General features: G+C 42.2%; 1 protein-coding gene across 6 annotated transcripts in view; it reads left to right on the top strand.

The window, feature by feature from the left end:
* The first annotated feature begins 382 nt into the window (after positions 1–382).
* The window catches only part of Vps13b (vacuolar protein sorting 13 homolog B), a 431,910-nt gene continuing 412,821 nt past the window's right edge, over positions 383–19,471 (top strand). For 3 of the 6 annotated variants that reach the window (XM_040730366.1, XM_040730368.1, XM_040730367.1), the window contains exons 1-2: positions 383–919; positions 7,518–7,661. In XM_040730366.1, the coding sequence (XP_040586300.1) occupies positions 773–919; positions 7,518–7,661 (291 nt within the window). In that variant the 5' untranslated portion in view covers positions 383–772. The remainder of the gene's footprint in view (positions 920–7,517; positions 7,662–19,471) is intronic. The other 3 variants (XM_040730365.1, XM_040730363.1, XM_040730364.1) reach the window with 3 other exon arrangements.

A 19,471-nucleotide genomic window follows, 5' to 3' on the forward strand; every position in this document is an offset into this window, starting at 1 on the left:
AGCCCCTCCTACCCGCCGCGCGCCTCCACCCCACTAACCCCAGTTCCCCCGGCAGCCCCGGGCCTGTCTTCCGTGCCGGGGGAAGGACGAAGGACGAAGAGCGCCGCTTCTGCCTCCCGGTGCCTGCGATACCCGGGCCCCCGCCGGCTGTCGGCTCGCGCAGCCTCCCGGCCTGCCCCGGGGCGCTCGCCCGCTACCGCCCCCGCAGCAAGCGGCACCACTTCCGGGTGCCTCCGCTTTACCGCTCCGCTCCCCGCCCCCTGGAGGTCGCTCGGAACCCAGAACCCGGCGGCAGAGGCGGCGGCGGCGGCGGGGATGCGGGCCTAGCGAGCCGGAGTCACCCCCGGGGGCAGACGCTCCGCGTCACGGTTCCGGCGGAGGAAGCCCTGCCGGACGGAGAAGCCGGCACACCCGGAAGTGGCGCGGCAGGAGGCGGCGGCGGCGGCCAGGTGCCCGGAGGTGCGGCGCGAGCCGCCGCTCTGTGGCGTGCGTGGCTTCGGCTGGAGCGAGCCGGACGCCAGCTCGGCGTCTATCTATGGCCGGGCTGCGGGAGGGCCCGAGTGAAGCGCGGCGGCCTCGCCTCCCCGTCCGTCGCCGCCTCTCTCCGGGGCCAGGTGAGCCGAGCGGTTAGCGGGGCGAGCGCTTCCGGGAGGAGCCTGCGGGGAGGCTCGCCGGGCCTCCGCCGCCCCTGCTGGGCTTGGGAAGTGCGCTTCTCCCCGCCGAGGGCGTTCGTGTCTCCGTCGGGGTCCGCCCCTGACCCCCAGCTTGGAGGATGCTGGAGTCGTACGTCACCCCGATCCTCATGAGCTACGTGAATCGCTACATCAGGAACCTGAAGCCTTCGGATCTGCAGCTCTCCCTGTGGGGCGGGGACGTGGTTCTCAGCAAACTCGAGCTGAGGTTAGAGGTGCTGGAGCAGGTAGGTCGCGCGGCCGTCGGGGTGGTGGTTGTTTAGATTTTTTTTTTTTTGCTAGTGTGTTTTTGGCTGCTGTGTAGTCACAGACTTCATTTTAAAAGGGGGGAGAGAGGGATGAGGGTTTTATTCTGTTAGCGCCCCCCCCCCAACGTTTTCAGCCGATGGGGAAAACGGTTCTGTTTTTTGTTTGTTTGTTTTGTTATGTTTCTTGTTAGCAGAGTTTTTCCTCTTGTTTAACTCAGTTCCCAAGCATGTCGCCAACTATGCACAGTCCCAGTTTGATCTGAAGCCGGAAAAACATGACAGTTCTACTCTTGCATCAGGGGAAGCGTGTGAAAAAGGCAGCAGGGTCCACACATGTCGAAGGAAGTTCCGCTCCTGTTGCCAGGGGGAAAAAAATGACATTACCCGTGGCGTCCTCCGAGATGGAGGAGACACAGATGTGGAGAATGATGATAAAATTGGAAACGTCTTTATTAATCACATTTTTTTTCCTGAGCCTTGAAACGATCCGATATGCAAGTGAACCGTGACTTCAGAGCTCGCGTATTTATTAGTTCACTTGCCACACGTATCAGGAACACATGCCAAGGGCCCCTGTTACGCTTGAGGACACAGATTATCTGTGGGCACGCAAGAGCCAGATCCCAGCTGCTTTGTAGGAGATAAGGGAGGACTTGATCTGATGGTGCCGGGTGTTCATAGCCTACCGTATCCTGTGATTGGATAATCGTGACAGAGCACTAAGAACTCAGCTCCTTCCTCCTCGGGCTTATTTGGATGTCTTGATATTTTCATTTTTGCAGTGTTGAAAAATGATAACTCCTAAGCATAACAGTCCAACTTTAAGTGTGGCTGCATGTGTGAATTTACTTACCCTCAGGTTGAAGACACGGGAATGTTTGTAGCACCTTACAAGGTTCTCCTGTGTTAACTTACACACCTTACTCCTAAGACACTGCTAATCTTGTTACTGGATTTTTGTTTGACATGTGTAGAGGGTTGAGTTTTGGAACTCATTCATGCATGCTGGTCGAGTGTTTTTGCTGCTAAGCTACATGCCCTGGCAGTTAAAGTTTTGTCAAGAAAGTTTTTATTACTGTTATTATTATTATTTTTATACCTACCATTGAGGCTCAGCTAAATTAGAGTGACTTCTGATTTCTGCCTAGCTTCTTCTTTGATTACCCCGTATTGTTGAGTCAGCAGTAATTTTTATATTCAATCACTGTATAAGAGTGCCACAATTCAGCTGGGTGGTAGTGTTGTAGGTTTTAATCCTAGCACTCAGGAGGCAGAGGCAGGTGTATCTCCTTGAGTCTGAGGCCAGCCCAGTCTACAGAATGAGTTCCAGGACATCCAGGGCTACACAGAGAAACCCTGTCTCAAAAAAAAAAAAAAAAAAAAAACTACCCCCCCTCAAAGCCACAATGTATCTGTTCCATTAGTAGCACTTATGGTTGTTAATATTTTTGGCTGTTATAAAGAAAGGACCTACTAACAGTCTTATGTGCATTCGTATGTACATAAGCAGTAATTTTCCTTAAGTATCTACCTAGGAGGTAGGCATGTGTTTGGTTTTACTATGTTTTGCCAATAGTTTAACAGTATGTTAATAACAGTATGTTAATAGTTGTACTATGATGGTTTTAATCATTTTACATTGTAATTCCTACTTGGTATGTTTGTTGCTTTGACTTTTTGGCTTCCTGTTGATGTTTAGTGATAGCCATTGTATTTTGTTTGAATATCTCTGATGCTTATTGGCTGGTCATTTAGATACCTTTGGTAAATTATGATTTTTTTTTTGAGACAGAGTAGGGGAAAGCATGAGAATATTTGCCATTCTAATTGCTGTGTAGGAATTCGTTTTGTTTATGTGGTTTGGTTCTGGGCTTTGAATCCAGGAGCTCACAGGAATTAAGTCTGCCCTCTGTGACAGAGCTGCATCTCCTGCCCCTGTTCTGTATCTGGGAAATGAGTTCTCTGTCAGGTGCTGCATCTGTCATCCCCCAGCTTGCTGCTTTCTGAAAAGCACATTGGTGAATAGAAGTTCATGAATTTGTTCTCCATTCCATCAGTGTTTTCCTTTGTGTTTAGTGCTATTCCTATCTTGATGAAGAGATCTTTGTTTTTCCAAATGATCGAACAGATTTTGGTAGGTTCCTTCAGACTCATTGCCTATGTGTATTGTCATACCATTATAAGTAACACTAGTTTTATATCTCTTAAGCCAGCTTTTTTTTCCTCCCTCCAAAACAGGGTTCCTTGAACTCGCTCTGTAGACCAGGCTGGCCTTGAACTCACTGAGATCCACCTGCCTCTGCTTCCCGAGTGCTGGTGTTAAAGGCGCACGCCACCACTGTCCGGCAGGTTCTTTTAAAAAATTAGTATATGATGTGTTAGATACCATCAATGCTTATAGTTTTTATTTTCATTATTGCAAGGCTAGAAACTGTTAACACAGTATGGAGCAGACATGATGAGATTAGGCTTCCTTTTTTTTTTTTTTTTTTGAGACAACAGCTTGCTGGAGTTGGTTCTCTGCTTTGTGGACCCTGGGGTTTGAGCTGAGGTTATCATGCTTGATTGGGCAAAGTGCCCTTACCTGCCGAGCCGTCATGCCCGCCTCCCGCTAATATTGTTTAAGTTTAGTTTTCTTTTGGGGGGGATTTATTTTGAGTATTTGAGTGTTTTGTCTGCACGTTTGTCTGTGCGCCATGTTTGTGCCTGGTGCCCTAGGAGGAAAAAGGTGTCAGATCCCCTGGAGTTAAAGGTGATTGTGAGCTGCCCTGTGGGTGCTGGGAATCAAACCCGAGTCTCCTGCGCACAAGTGTTCTTAGCCACTGAGCCATTCTCCAGCCCCTGCTGCTGTTTTGAAGTGTCTTTTTCTCTTCTCAGTTTTGTTAGAGTTTGCTTTTATGTACTCTGTGACTTTCTTCCTGTATATTTCGTATGTTCTTCATGAATTGATCTTTGAATCCCTGGGACGTGTCCTGTTTGGTTTATTTGGTGTGGCTACTCTCGTTTTCTTTGTACAAACTGTTACTCACTGAGCCGTCACCCACGCCCTCTCCTATTAGACTTTCATGTTTCAGGTAGGGTTTCATGCAGTCCAGGAGGATCTCCAACTCTTCTGATCTTAAGTAACTTTTTTTTCTGGATCCCCTAGGATGTCTGTCTTATCTCATAACAGTGTAATTGACTTTAGTGTTCTGTAGTTAATAGAGATGTGTGATGGCTGACGTTGTTCACTTGACAAACCTGGGGCGAGGGAAGCTCGGGCAGGAGCTACCTTCATCAGACTTGCCTGTGGGGGCATTTTCTTAATTGCTTCCTGCTGTAGAAAGGCCCAGCCTACTGTGGATGGTGCCATCCCTAGGCAGGTGGGTCTGGCTGCATAAGAAAAGGTAGTTGTGCACACCTTTAATCCCAGCACTCAAGAAGCAAAGGCAGGTGGATCTCTGTGAGTTCTAGGCCAGCCTGGTCGACAGAGCAAGTGCCAGGACAGGCTTCAAAGCTACACAGAGAAACCCTATGTTGAAAAACAAAACAAAACAAAACAGCAAAACAAAACAAAATGTGGTGACCCATGCCTTGGGAGGCAGAGTCAGGTGGATTGTTGTGAGTTCAAGGCCAACCTGGTACACAGAGCTAGTTCCAGGAAAACTAGGACTTGAGCAAACCAGGGGAAGGATGTCAGTAAGCAGCATTTCCTTATGGTCTCTGCTTTAGTTCCTGCCTCCAGGATTCTGCTTTGACTTCCTGCCTTGGCTTCTTTTGATGATGTACTGTAACCTGTATGCCAAATAAACCTTTCCTTTCCAAGTTGCTTTTGGTCAATGTTTTATCACAGCAATAGAAAACAAACTAGGAAAATATATTTGTTTCTTCTTACTTTTCATTACATTTATATTGTCATATCTGAATGTTTCTTTTGTTGAGAGTACATATTGAAATCTCTTATATTTTTAAATTGTCTAACAGTCTTTGCCTTTTGATTATAGTATCTAATTCATTTATGTTCAGTGCTTATATTTATACGGTTGGATTTTCTTCTTTCATTTTCAAAGTCCTTTCAGTGTCTGATGTCATTTTTTTCTTCTTCTGGTGTGCTACTGCCATTTTTTATTTAGTAGAGATTTTCTAATCTCCTTAATTTTTTGACTCTGGAGTTATTTTTGAGTGATTGTCTTAGTTGCCTGTTCACAGGATTACAATATACAGGTGACTTACCGCACCTTGAGGTTAATGAGAATGGCCACTGCATTTTGTTGTGTGCCTTTTTCTGGGGGTGATGTGAGCAGGCTTCCATTTACCTTAGACACCGACAACAGACCCGAGAATGGTTCTGCTAAGTCTGCTGTGGGGAGCTAGCCAGGCCATCGGGGTTGGTTACAGGAGCACAGGTGCCTCCAAGGCACTGCACCACTGAGAACCCTACCTTAGCATGGGTGACAACTCACGTTTGCTGCATCCCTGGAGCATGCATGATTTTCAAGGTGCTCTATCCAGAAGTCTCTCCTCTCTCCAGCAATTGCTCATTACTAACCTGGGAGAGGGGGTGGCTAGCCATCCAGCAGTAAGGGCCTTCTAACTAAGCCACACTTGATTTCTTTGTGGACCTTAAGTCTCCCTCTTCCCTCTAGGAGGAAATGTCTCCACTTAAAAAGAAAATGGCCAAACAAGTCACTATAATTCACTTTCCTCTTCAATAAGTCCTTTCCTCCCTGCTTTGTTAGTTTTTGGGGGAAGCATGAACAATGCCAGTTTACTTGAGGTATCGTACTAATGACCAAACAAAGAAACAGCTGCGTCCAAGTCCAGCTTGGTGAGCTAGTGAGTTTCCTGTAGTTGCCTACAGGAGCATGGGTGAGGTGGGGGTTTATTTAGAACAGTGTTTGTCACCTTCAAGACTTGAAGAATGACCCTGTCTTAGCAGTTGCACATCAGACATCCTGGGTATCAGATATTTACATTACAGTTCATAACAGCAAAGTTAGTTCTGAGGTACCGCTGCAACGAAAATAACTTTATGGTCAGGGTCATCATAACACCAACTGTGTTAAAGGGTTGCAACTTTAGGAAGGTTGAGAACCAATGACTGAGATTATAATGGGCGAGGGAAAGACGGATGCATCATTGAAATGTTCAGCCAGCACAGGTGATGCGTTCCCCAAGGTTGCATCCCTGGAGCCCTCTGCACGGCTGGCAGGTGGTGGCTCAGTCACCGAGGAGTCTCTTCCGAGCCCCACTGTCACTGCTGACACATCGAGGGGGAGGAGTCTTGTGAGTCTGCTCCGAGACTCCCGAGTCTTGAAAGTTGGGCGAACCTCTCCACGTCTCTAGGCATGTGTGTTTCAGTTTAGCACAGCATCTTCCTCTGTAATTGCTGTCATCACTGGAAGAAGGAAGGAGGGAAGAGTACCCCTGCTGCCCAGTTATAGCCACCTGCCTGCCTTTTGTTTCTGGGTGTGGATTCTCTCTACAATCCGGCATTACTTTGAACAACTTCTTTAAATATTCTGCTAGCGATGAATCTATTATTTATTCCTTATTGATTTGTGCATCTTCAGTCAAATTTTAAAAGTGTACATATTAGTAAGTAAGGGATCAGAGCTCAGTGGCTTAGTTTGAATTCTTAATGCTGTGAGTGTTGACAATCTTCTCATATGCTTGTTGGCATTTGTACATTGTCTGTGGAGAAGTCTCTGTTCTTTTTGGGACATAATCTCACTATGTGGACCTGACTGGCCTCAAACTCACAGAAAAGTGCTTATTTCTGCCCAAGTGCTTGGATTAAAGGTGTGCACCCCATGTGTGGCTCCTTTATTCATTTTTTAAAATACACTTTTGTTGTGAGATTAGTATGAAGTGATTTTGGGCAAATTTAGGTTTAATGTATCTTTTTAAAACCTTTGCCTAATAGTAATGAAATGCAATTGGAAGCATTTCAAGTTGATGACTATGTCATGGCTAGGTTAAATATTTAGCTGGGTGCAGCACAGTAGGTTGTTCAGTCTCTGTTTCATCAGGCCAATCTCCTGTCTCCTTTTCATCTTGTTTTAGGAACATGTTTAGAGGCATTTTGTGAGACGTATAGGAAAAAGTACTGTGGTGGATGGCCCAGGTCTTGCTGCCCTACTTTTGTGATTGCTCCTACGCCAGCCTTTACAAACCTGTAGCATGTATACAGACGGTAGGCTGTTCCTATTTGGCAGATTAGGAAACTGAAGCCTGGAGAATTTAAATAACTTTTTAAATGTAAGTTGTATAGCACATTTTTTGTAGTTTATTATTATTCCCTATAGTTTAACTTTTTTGTTGTTGTTGCTATTTTTGAGACAGGGTCTCCTTATGTGGAACTCTATCTGTAGAGCAGGCTGGCCTCGAACTCACAGAGATCCGCCTGCCTCTGCCTCCTGAGTGCTGTGATGAAAGGTGTGTGCCACCACTGCTGGACTGTTGATTCTAATTTTTGATAAGCAGTATTGCCCCGATTTTTTTGATAAATTTCTTTTCCTTTAAGAAAGGAACTTAGGTATGAGAATAAGAACATTTAAGTATTTACTAACTTTTATTTAATGTTTTGTGTTTTAAGGAACTGAAATTGCCATTCACTTTTTTAAGTGGCCATATTCATGAACTGAGGATTCATGTACCATGGACAAAACTGGGCTCCGAGCCTGTGGTAATTACAATCAATACAATGGAATGCATCTTGAAACTTAAAGATGGAATCCAGGTAAGAAACTGCTGAACCTAGCTGTTAATGTTAAACACTTTCCACAGTAATGTTACTTGCTTTTAGGTATGTCAGCAGTCACATGGATCTTATATACTTACTTTTTACATGTCCATTAAAGTAACATAGTTATTTATAAAGAGCTGTTTTTAAATTTTGATAAAGCATCTAAAAGGTGTTTTTATATACATTTTGTTTAGTCAGTTGTAGCCCTGCTACGGATTATGAGGAGTTGTCATTACCGGTGTCCTCAGCACACTTGGTCTGTATTTACTTGATTCTCTGAGACAAGCTCTTGCTTTGTAGACCTTGTGCTAGGACTATACCTGGGTGTCTTGCTCCGTCATTGCCTGATTGCTTTCCGGTCGTAAGAGAATTGACAAATATGATTGAAATGTCATTCTTCCTGAAAGCTGTAAGACAGTTTAGGTAATCTTAAATAGATACATTGTTACTAAAAGATAGGCTAGTATATCTTAAATAGATACATTGCTACTACAAGACAGGCTGTTGTGTTTTAAGTAGATACATTGTTACTATAAGACAGATTAGTATGTCTTAAATGGATACACTGTTGCTATAAGAGAGTTGAGTGTATCTTAGATACACTGTTACTATAAGACAGTTGAGAGTATCTTAGATAAAACTTTAATTTCTGTGAAATTAGGGTTATTTAAGAGCTAATAAAATAATTTCCTATTTGAAGTAGATACCTTGTTAGAGTAACTCATTAGGCTTCTATACTTTTTTTTGGCTTTATGTGTTTATGTGACTTTTGATTCTAAATCTATATTACTCATTTTCACTTAAATAATGTTATTCTGGGAAATAAATAGACCAGTGATACATTCTTAAAAATTTTTATTTTGTAAACTTTTAGCATTTGAGATTTATTAATGTATCTGTAGTTATATTGCAACCTAGTTTCCTATTATACTTATATTTGGCAATTAATAGTCCTTAACCATCATCTGTTACTTGAATTTAAGTTTAAAAAAAATCTGGACTTGGTTATACCACCCATGTGGTGTTCTACATTAAAAGAAGGAAAATTACCCAGACACTAAGTATTTTTTCAGTAGGTAGAAGTTCCAAGGCCAGATGTCCTATAAAAAAAAAAACACATTTTAAAAGAGACAGATTTCAACTAATTACAGGGGCTGTGGAATCAGATTTGTAACACATGACTTAGTATAATCTAGAACTAATATTTGATATTGGGCCGTGCAGATGGCTCCTGCAGGGGTGATCAGATTTCCTCCTTGCATGGCATTTGGAATTTGAATTTTGTGGTGTGTACAACAAGAGGTCAAATGTCATGGAATGTAAACTCTCAAAACAAGTGTTTTTTATAAGTGTTTAAAACTTTGGCAAGAAAGAATTTTGAAAATTGCATTTGACATTTGGACAAATTATTTAGCATTTTGTACCCCTGGAGAGTAATACTCAGATTTATGCTAGTGATTAAAATTACATTTTAACAAAAGTCATTATAAATTAGATGGCATTTTAATGATATTTAAAGCTATTTCCATGTTTTAAGTTGTGATTAGTAGTTTGTAATACAGTTAAGAAATGCCAAGAGTGAGTACAACCGAAGAGTCCACTCCAATGGAGCTTCCTGGGAGGGAAGCCTTGGGAAATCAGGGTGAGAAAGCAGGTACCGGACGGCATTCGTATGGAAAAGTTAGTATTGAAATATCACCAAGAGTTGTCTGAGTGTGCTTTGCTAGGAAGGCATGGCTTATTTGTAATGTTCACCGAGCCTCACCTTTTTTCCTAATTTCTACATTTAAAAAAAATTAAATTAGAAACAAGGTTGCTTCACATGTCAATCCTAGGTCCCTCTCCCTTTCCCTCCCCTCCTCCCACCAACCCCCTCCTCCCAGCCCCCCCTCCTTTCCCCAGGGAGGGTGAGACCCTCCATGGGGATGTCCATAGTCTGTCATTTCATCCAGGGCAGGGCCTAGGTCCTCCCCCCAAAAGTCCAGGGTGAGAGTGCATCTCTCATTGTGGGATGGGCACCCAAAGTCCATTTGTATGCCAGGGGTAAATACTGATCTACTACCCAAGGCCCCATAGATTTCCTAGGCCTCCTCACTGACACCCACATTCAGGGGGTCTGTATCAGTCCCATACTGGATTCCCAGCCATCAGTCTGGGATTCAAGTGCTAACCCTTGTCAGGTCAGCTGTTTCTGGGGGTTAAACCAGCCCAGTCTTAATCCCTTTGCTCATCAGTCCTCCCTCTCTGTCACTGGGTTCCTTGAGTTCAACTCAGTGTTTAGCTGTGGGTGTCTGCCTCTGCTTGCATCAGTCATTGGTTGAAGGTTCTGTTTCCCAGACTCTGGCCGTGGGATTGTAGGCTGCACTGAGCCTCACTTTTCTAACATCTGTTGATTGCTTAATTGGCAGTGATCTGAAAGCATTATTCAAGTATTGTGTTGTAAAGAGAAGCTTTTTCTTTGAGAGGAGCCTTCCCGCCAGCCTGGTTCTAGAGCCACATCAGTCCCAAATAAACACACAGGAGACTATATTCATTATGAAGCTGTTGGCCTTGTTTGTTTCTTACTGGCTAGCTCTGACTTAAGTATTTACCCCATAATTGTTAATCTAAGTATTTCTCTTACCGGAGAAGTTTCCGGGCTTCCTACCCCATGGCGTTACATCTTGCTCTCTTGTGTTTCTCCTACCCAGAGTCCTTCTGGACTCCTAGTCCCTCCTATCTAGATTCCCTATTGGCCAGACAGTGCTTTATTGACAAATGCACAGGACTTCCCCAACATTGTGTTTTAGCAGAGGTTTCTTAGAGAAAGAGATTTCTAGTGATTTAGTGTGACTATGACCAACAGGGTTACAATAAACTGTCCTAACATGTCTGTCATCCATTGTAATTAAAAGACTGTAGGATGTGCAGGTGACTGAGTCGCGTTAGATAAACTGAAGATTGCATCGTTGGACACTCAGAATCATTTTTGACATTTAGAAACTTCATTAGTAACGCATTTATATATTTGCTGTTTACTATGATAGTCACATCTGTGTAGATCATTGTCTCTACATTTAGATCCTCTGGACTTGTTACTTTTGACTTTTTCTCTTTTTGGACTTTAGGTTGCAATTTGATTCATGAGATAATTTGAATACTTTAGTGTAATCCAGTAAAGTCCTATGAACATAAAATTCAAGAGCTTTTAGAGCAATATAATAGCTTACATTTAACTGTATATATTCCTTTCTTTTTCTTTCCCTCTCTCCCTCTCTCTGTCTCTCTCTGTCTCTCTCCTTTCTCTCTCTCATGTTCAGCCTTTGTGGACTTGCTGTGTAAAATAGGAATAGACTTTCTACATAAGGAAATTCTGTAATGGAGATAGAAGGGTGAAGCCTTTTCCTTGCCAGCCGCTTTGGTTTTTCCCCATCAGGCGCCTGGGCTCTGCCGCATTGTAGTCCCCAAATAACACACAAGACGCTGTATTAATTATGAAGCTGTTGGCCTTGCTTGTTTCTTACTGGCTATCTTTGACTTAAGTATTTAATTCATAATTGTTAATCTAAGTATTTCTCTTACTGGAGAAAGGGGTCTGGACTTCTTACTTCTCTGGAGGCTACATGGTGACTCCCTGTGTTTCTCTTTCCCAGAATCCTCCTCAACTCCTAGTCCCACTTACCTTGCTTCCCTATTGGCCAACAGTGCTTTATTCAACAACCAATAAGAGACAGATTTACAGAATGGCATATCCCATCAGGAGATAAATATATCTATATATGTATATATACATGTATTTATTTTATTTTATTAAATCTTGAAAAAATCTCTTCAAATTAAGTGAATGGAAATTTGTTCTAAAACTCATTCTGATTTTTGTACCACCCAGAAAGTGAATGTTTAAATTATTATTATTATTATTATTATTATTATTATTATTATTATTTGGGTCTCAGTATGTAGGGACTTGGAACTTGTTGTGTAGAACAGGGTGGTCTTAAGCTCACAGAAATCCATCTGACTTAGTCTCCCTAGTACTGGGATTAAAGGTCTGTGCCACTAGACTTAATCATGATTAAAATCTTTAAACTTAATAAGTGCAATAATTTGTAAGGCTATCTGTAGAATTAACTTTATTAAGATTGAAGAAATCATTTGAACCTATACCAAAGCTTCAAAATATCACACTAAAGAACTAATAAACTTTTAAAAAATACCTTTGGCTAATATATGTAGTTATAAGCTCTCCTAAGTATTTGGAGTTATAGGGTAAGTTTTCCCCATTATCTTTTCTTGCATTTTTAGGTGCAGTGAGAATCTCTTATTGACTCAAAATTTGAGATTTGGGCTGTGGAATTACCATACTCTTGGCTTTCTCATTTCTTCTATAGCAAAGGCCCATGATGACCTTGATATAACATAGATAACACATTCCAATGTCTGTAGCCTCTTTATTTCGAGACTGAGAAACAGGAGTTTTGTATGTCTTTATGCCTTCAGAGAAGGGAACCCTTGTCTCCTGTGATGAGCTGAGTCTTCTGACCTGTATACCAGCACCAAAAGCTGCACACTTGTTTACAAGCTTTATAAACATTCATTATATATCTTGTAGTGGGAGGACTATTTTTTTGGTGGGTCCTGTGACTAAGAAACTTCCAGCCACTGGCCACACACCCGATCCCTGAAAGAGCCTTGGGTTGAGTTCTTGTCTCATGTATTTTAACTGGAATGAATGAGTACTGTATCCTGATGTTTTTTGCAAGAAGATAAATGGACGTATCAGCAACAGTGAACCCACTTGCAGCTCACTGATGTGACTAGACTGGCCAGTACATCCATGGATTCTCTTCCTTATTTTCTCTAACATTAGAATTACAGGCAATGTGACACCGTAGTCCCCACCTTTTTCTGCACACGAATTCTGGGATCTGAACTCAGGCCCTTGTTCTTGTTGGGGTACAAGTAATTTACCAACGGTCGCCCAAGCCAACCCTTTACACTTTTGTTGTTGTTGTTCCTAGGTGTTAATTTGTGGAGTCTCTTACCCTGATAGAAAACTGTTTCACAATCTGTTTTTTTCTTCTCTGCTGTTCATCTTGGGTCAATTCTTTGACCAGCATTATCATTACAAAATGCTTTAGCAATGCAAGCCTTTAGTCTTAACTCCATAATCTTTATTTCTTCTCTGTTAATTAGCCTGTGGCAGTGCCCCTGACCTGATTATCCTCTTCCCTTCGCTGCAGATGCCCCTCTGGCCTTTCCTTCCTTAGCTACCTTTCGCTTGTGTCTTGTATCTGCTTAGCTGGTACATTGTTGCCATTATTTAGCTTACTTCCTTTCTAAACAGTTCCACACAACTGTTGAAAGAAGCAGAAAGGTGAAATTTAAAAGGGTACAACTTAATAGATAGTGGCATTATTGTGCTTAGTGTAAGGGTTATTGCATTCAGAAGATCTTTGCAACCACCAGCACAGTCTAGTTTCAGGCCTTTCCATCACCTCACTAAACCTCAGTGCCTATGGATGCTTGCTGTAATCGGCTTTCTGTCTCTGGGTTTGTATATTCTAGACTATTACATAAAATAATGCAATATGTGACATTTGTGTCTAGCATCTTTTGCTTAGCACGATGGTTTTGAGACGTTCACTTAAGTTGTAGGGTCTGTGGTAGTTTAAATGAGAACAGCTTCCATCACCCGTGTGCTTGAATCTTGGTCCCCGGCTGTGGAGCTGTTTGGGAAGGATTAGGAGAAGCTGTGTCAAGAGGATGGGCTTTGAGGCTTCCGAAGCCGCCTGCTGTTCCCACGTGCTCTCTGCCAGCTGCTTCAGGATCCAGATGTGAGCTCTCAGGTGCTGCTTCAGGGCCTGTCTGCCCGCTGCCCTGATCCTCTGAAGCTATAAGCCCAACTGAACTCATTCTTTTATAATTTGCCTGGTCATGATGTTTTGCCACTGCAATGGAATATTAACTAATACAGAGTATATCAGCAATTCATTTTCATGGCTGGGTAACTTTGCATTCGATACATACAAAACTATTTATCCATTTTTTCCTCATGGATATAGACATGAGTTATTTCTACTTCTTTGGCTATTATGGAGAGTGATAGGATTACAAGATTTGTGTATGAGCTTCTGAAGCAAGTCAGCTTACATTTCTCTTGGGTATGTCTCCTGGGAAGTGCTTCTCTGTCCATATGGTGGTTCTCTGCTTAATGTTGGGATGACTTGCCAAACTGCTTTCCAAAATAACCCTACCATTTTATGTTCTCCCTTTTAATATTCAAGAGTTTGTTACTGTTTGTTTATATCCACAAAACCAGCTATTTTCCTTTATTTCATAATAGCCATCCAAGAGTCTGAGTGATATTGCATGTGTTTTTGATTTGTATTTTCATAGTAACTAATGATGTTGAACATCTTTTCATGTTCTTTTTGATCATTTGTATATCTTTATAAAATGTCTTTGAGTAGAATATATATGACTTTTCCCTTTTTGTTTTCATTCCTTCCTCCCTCTGTCCCTCCTTCACTCTCTCTCCCTCTCTCCCTCTCTCTCTCTTCCTCTTTCCCTCCTTTCTTGTTTTGAGACAGGGGTTCACTTTGTAGCCCTGGATGGCCTATGTAGACCAGGCTGGCCTTGAATTCCACAGATCTGTAGCCTTTGTCTCCTGAGTGATGAGATTAAGGTGTGGCCTCTATTCTACTTTTAAATGTAGTTAGTGGCATTATGTACTTCCCTATTCATTGCCATTCAGTTTAAGTTGGAAAGCAACTTACGGTTTGAAAGAAAATGGTCCTATAGAGAGTGGCACTATTAGGAGGTGTGGGTTTGTTGTCAAGCTTGTCACTGTGGGGGTGGATTTGAAGTCTCCTATGTTCAAGCTTTGCCCAGTGTGGCAGAGAGTTCACTTCCCGTTGTCTGCAGATCAGGATGTAGAACTCTCCGTTCCCTCCCCAGCACCAAGTCTGCCCGCGTGCATCTCGCTTCCTTCCATTGACCACAACGGTCTAAACCTTTGAAACTGTAAGCTACCCCAGTCAGATGTTTCCTCTATAAGAGTTGCTGTGCTCCTGGTGTCTTTTTACAGCAACAGAAACCACAACTGAGACACACAGGAAGTGAACTGGTTATTCACTGTGGAAGGGTTGCAGGAGGGGATTGCCACGAGTTCCTTCTGTTATATTCTAGGGAAGGATGGTGGGAAGCTGCCAGAACTAAGCCAGTAGCTCTGGAGGAAGCGATGCATTGTAGAGGAGAGTTTTTTTTTTAGAGTTGAAAGACTTGGTTCATGTGCTGTATAAGTAGTAATTGCTGGCACTGGAGAGTAATGCAGAAGATGGGTGCGAGATGATTTCTGTGATGAAAATGGCATGACCAAAGGCAACGTGCTGGAAAGAATGTTAGTTTTAGCTTGTATTTCCAGAGGGGTAAGATAGATGCCTTGACTGCAGAGTGGAGGCGTGGCAACCGGTAGGTAGCACTTATGGTGGGGGCAACAGGAAGCAGAGAGCTCACATCTTCAGATGTAAACGCGAGGAAGAGGGAGAGAGGACTCAGTGGTGTGGAATCTCTAAAAGTCTGCTGTGATGACACTTGAGGCCACACCTCTGCCACTTCTGCAGACAGTGCTATGAGTGAGGACCAGGTGCCCAGACATCTCAGCCTGTGGGGGACATTCTCACTAAACCACTGCAGTAGGCACTGCATATTGGAGTTTCAGGCTTATGTAAACATAAGTTTAGCATTAAGTATTGTTTAGGTGTCGTGGTTTGAATAAGAATGACCCCTCTAGGCCCACACGTTTGGATGCTTAGTCACCAGGAAGTGGCACTGTGTGAGAAGGATCAGGAGCTGTGTGGCCTTGTTGGAGGAAGTGTGTCAGTGGGGGTAGTCTTGAGGTTTCAAAAGCTCTTAGTAGACTCAGTGTTGCTCTTTTTCCTGTGGGTCAATGTGTAGCTCTCAGCCCCCACCATGATGAGGATAGACCAACCCTCTGAAGTGTAAGCAGGCCTACAATTAATAGCTTGGTTAAGAGGCACTTGCTGTCAAGCCTGAGCACCTGAGTTCAATTTTAATTAATTAAAAAGAAACACTGCTCCCCGTCTTTGCCTCTCCATTGACTCCTCATCGCCTCTTCATCCATTTTAGTGGCATTGGGAGCTGCTGAGCTTGATGCCAGCCCAGGCAGCATGAGACCCTGTATCAAAAACAGATTGTAATCATGCCATATCAACACTGCAAGTATCACTGTTCTTGCTTGTGTGTCTGCGCATGTATGTATGTGTATGTATGATCCCGGAGGCCAGACTAGGGTGTTCGTGACCCAGAGCTGGAGTTTCGGGCTGCTGTGAGCTGTGTGGCCCGGGTGCTGGGGACTGACTCCCGCCCTCTGCAAGAGCTGCAGTGCTCCTAACTTGGGAGCCATCTCTCAGCTCTGAGGTTCCCATTTTCCCCACGAGGAGTAGTGAAACACTTTCCATGGTTCTTTGTTGTCCTCCCAGGCACACACCTGAGTCGGCCTCTGCCTTTCTGGCGCTGCGAAGGTTAGTGGTGCTCTCTGGGGCAGCTTCTGATCCAAGCATCACAGTACCTGCTACCTGAGGGGTGGGAGGGAATGACCCGAGTCTTGCACTAGTTTATTTCCAGTGTCTCGGGAGCTCTCGGGGACTGGAGATGAGGGGGTGTGGGGGGGTAGGGTGGGGGGTTGGGGGGGAGCCTCCAGCCTCTCCCGCTCGCTGGGTTTGACTCCTGAAAGCACAGTGCGCACCCTTCTTTCCACCGCTCAGCCCCTGCCTCCGCCAGCTCCTCCTCGTCTCTCATTGCAGGTTTTACAGTGATGCAGCTACCTACTTCAGGTTTGTCCTCAGTCTTCACAACTTTGTGAACTTGGTAGGTGATGTTTTCTAAGTTTTAGTTGACTACACTTGCAAAGCCACTATCGGATCCTCCTGCCCTCAGGACTTGCTGCCTTTATCTCCCTCTGTTGGGAAGAAATGACACTCTTGCTTGTTTGTGAAGAGTGAAGGGCAGTATTTTCAGAGATAGCTATGTGGTCCTCAAGAGAAAACCTTTTTTTTTTTTTCAGTGAAAATGCTTTCCAGACATTTTGGAAAAATTGAAACCCAAAATAAGAAAAATAGAAATGTAATAAAAGTTATCTCAAATAGTCTGACTAGTATTTTTGAAAACATGGTTCCTATTATTTGAAGTTGGAGGTTTTTAATGGATAAAAATGTGTAATATTCCAAAGAGATGCCTATTGGTGAAAAGCACAAGACAAATTTAAAAATTGTGATGGAAGCAATTCTAGATAGTATGTAGTACATTTATTTCATATTTTTATTTTGCTTCATTTTTATTTAATTGGATGGGCAGGCTTTGACCGGAAGCCCACTTGTAATTGAGACAATTAAAATATAATTGAAGTCAAATAAATTCAAATTACCAAAAGGGTTCTTACCTCTTTATAATATGTATATAATCACAGTTAAAAGTAATCACGCATTTGGTAATGTTTGCTTCTTAGCGTATATTCCTGTGAGTGCCATGATGAATGCTCATTTGTATACACACTAAAATTGAAGTTTATTATAAACGTATTAAGTTTGCTTTTCTTTCCAATAACAGCAATGTAGTTTTGCAGAGGAGCCTTATTAGGGGTGCATTCATTTATTTATTTTAAAAACATCTTTGGAAACTCATATTTAGTCTGCTATATTCCCTTCTTGCTTCTAATAACATTTTACAAATAAAAATAACTTCTTTCTTTTGCTTTAAAATATTTGTCCTCTCTTGTTCCCCAGATTTATTAGACTGTGGTAGCGTTGAGTGGCTTTTGGCTGGAATGTTTATTATGACATCACTGTAATCTGATGCATGTTGTGATTTCAGATGGTTTCAGTGTTAAATATTTTCATAATTATGCTAGTTTTGGCAGTTCACATAAGATTTTTTTTTCACATCTCCTTAATGAACGTGTTTTACTTCTGGGCTTTTGAGGCAAACACGTTCCAAAAATTAATAGTGTGCTTTTAATGTTAATATTGTACAGAAGTATGTAACTGGATGTTTTTAAGGTTGTTTCTTGAACTGAGGGTAATTATAGTTAGGGTTTGCTCATAGTAGTAGTCTTGAAGTCTTTGAGGTCTGAAGCATACCCACATCCAACATGAGATGTCATTGTAAAGATTGAATTATGGTGGTGTTTTGTGGAATGAAACTGTGGAATTATCATTCATTATCTTAAAAGTGAACAACAGTTGATGCAGATTGTCTTTGTTTATGATGTCAAATATTTTGCTTCTTACTTATGAAGTTTCAGACAATATTTTCCCAAATGTGTCACTAGCATCTAAAGTTACTATCTGTGATGTAAAAGTTGACCTTTCACTAGGGTCTATTTCTCTGATGTTGTTGACTAAGGATTTCTGTCTTCCTGTTGAATGTGTGTGAGTTATGCTTGTATGGACTGTGTGTATGGTTCGTGTGTGGGTGCATGCTTGGTGCATATGTGTGCACAGATGTCAATGGAAGGTGTGTGCCTTTGCTCCTCTAGTGTTTATTTACGGAGGCAGGGTCTCTTGCTAAACCTGGAGCTTGCTGATTTCTGCTAGTCTGGCCATCAGGCTTGCCCTGGGGATTCTGTCTCTGTCTCTTGAGGACTGAGGTGAGGTGACCTGCCACGCCTGACTCTTTGGTAGGTGTTGGGAATGCAGACTCTTGTCCTCACACTCGTGTGGCAAGCGTTTGTCCATGGAGCATATAACCCAGCCCAGGAATTATGTGTGATATATATTTTTGAGCTTTTATTTATTTACATTTTTGTGTATGGATGTTTTTCTTGCATATATACCTGTGCATTATGTGCATGCCTGGTATCCCCCCGGAGGTTAAAAGAGGGCGTCGGGTCCCCTGGTACTGGAGTTACAGACAGTTGTGAGTAGACAGATGGGCGCTGAGAACCAAATCCAGGTCCTCTGCAACAGCAGCCCAATGCTGTTAATTGCTGAGCCGTCTATCTAGCACCCGGATTTCAGCTTTTTAAAGAAGGTCTGCATACTCTTTATTAGCTCCTACTACCAATTAGATCAGCAAATTTAGCAATTATTGTTTGTGTAAGTATGTGTGTGTGTGAAATAAAAACTAAATTTCTTCCCATTACTGTAAATGTCATAGTATTTGCTGAGTAGTGAGCTGAAGGTCAGGGCGCCGTCATTCACCCTTTGTATTGATATTTCTCGCTGTACATTTGCGTGTCTCAAGTTAAAAATGTGCCTTATTCTTAAAAGAGAATAATAAGTTGACAGTTATACTTACCTTATTTTATTGATTCTTTTTCTCATACCGTTTTTCCTTTTACACTTAATTAGTTAACTAAATTTGTATGTGTTTGTATACACGTGTTTTTTAAGGTATAACTTATCTAGTTTTTCCAAATGGAATGACTCTGTCTATCTTCATGTTACTTAAAAAAAAAAAAAAGTACTGCTTGGAACTAGCTAATAATGTTTTTGATAGATTTTTGAAATCCTTAATGACAGGCATAATAACTAATTTATCTTAGGAAAAAAGCCTACCAATTAAGAAAAAAACTTTTATAAATGTTGATATAGGACATGAATATAATACTCATTTGCATTTTATAAATGAGGAGATAAGTAAATATGCAATTTAAGCTTTCATGATATCCATATCAAATCCATGTAGACTTTGTATCTAATACCAATAGTAACTTAGTATGTATTGTTAAATAGCATGTAAAGATTGTAAGACTCGTGACATTAAAAATAACTAATATGAGTGCTTGGATTCTAAGTCATGAA

The sequence above is a fragment of the Mesocricetus auratus genome, unplaced genomic scaffold, assembly GCF_017639785.1.
Source record: "Mesocricetus auratus isolate SY011 unplaced genomic scaffold, BCM_Maur_2.0 Super-Scaffold_100023, whole genome shotgun sequence".
NCBI classification, from domain to species: Eukaryota; Metazoa; Chordata; class Mammalia; order Rodentia; family Cricetidae; genus Mesocricetus; species Mesocricetus auratus.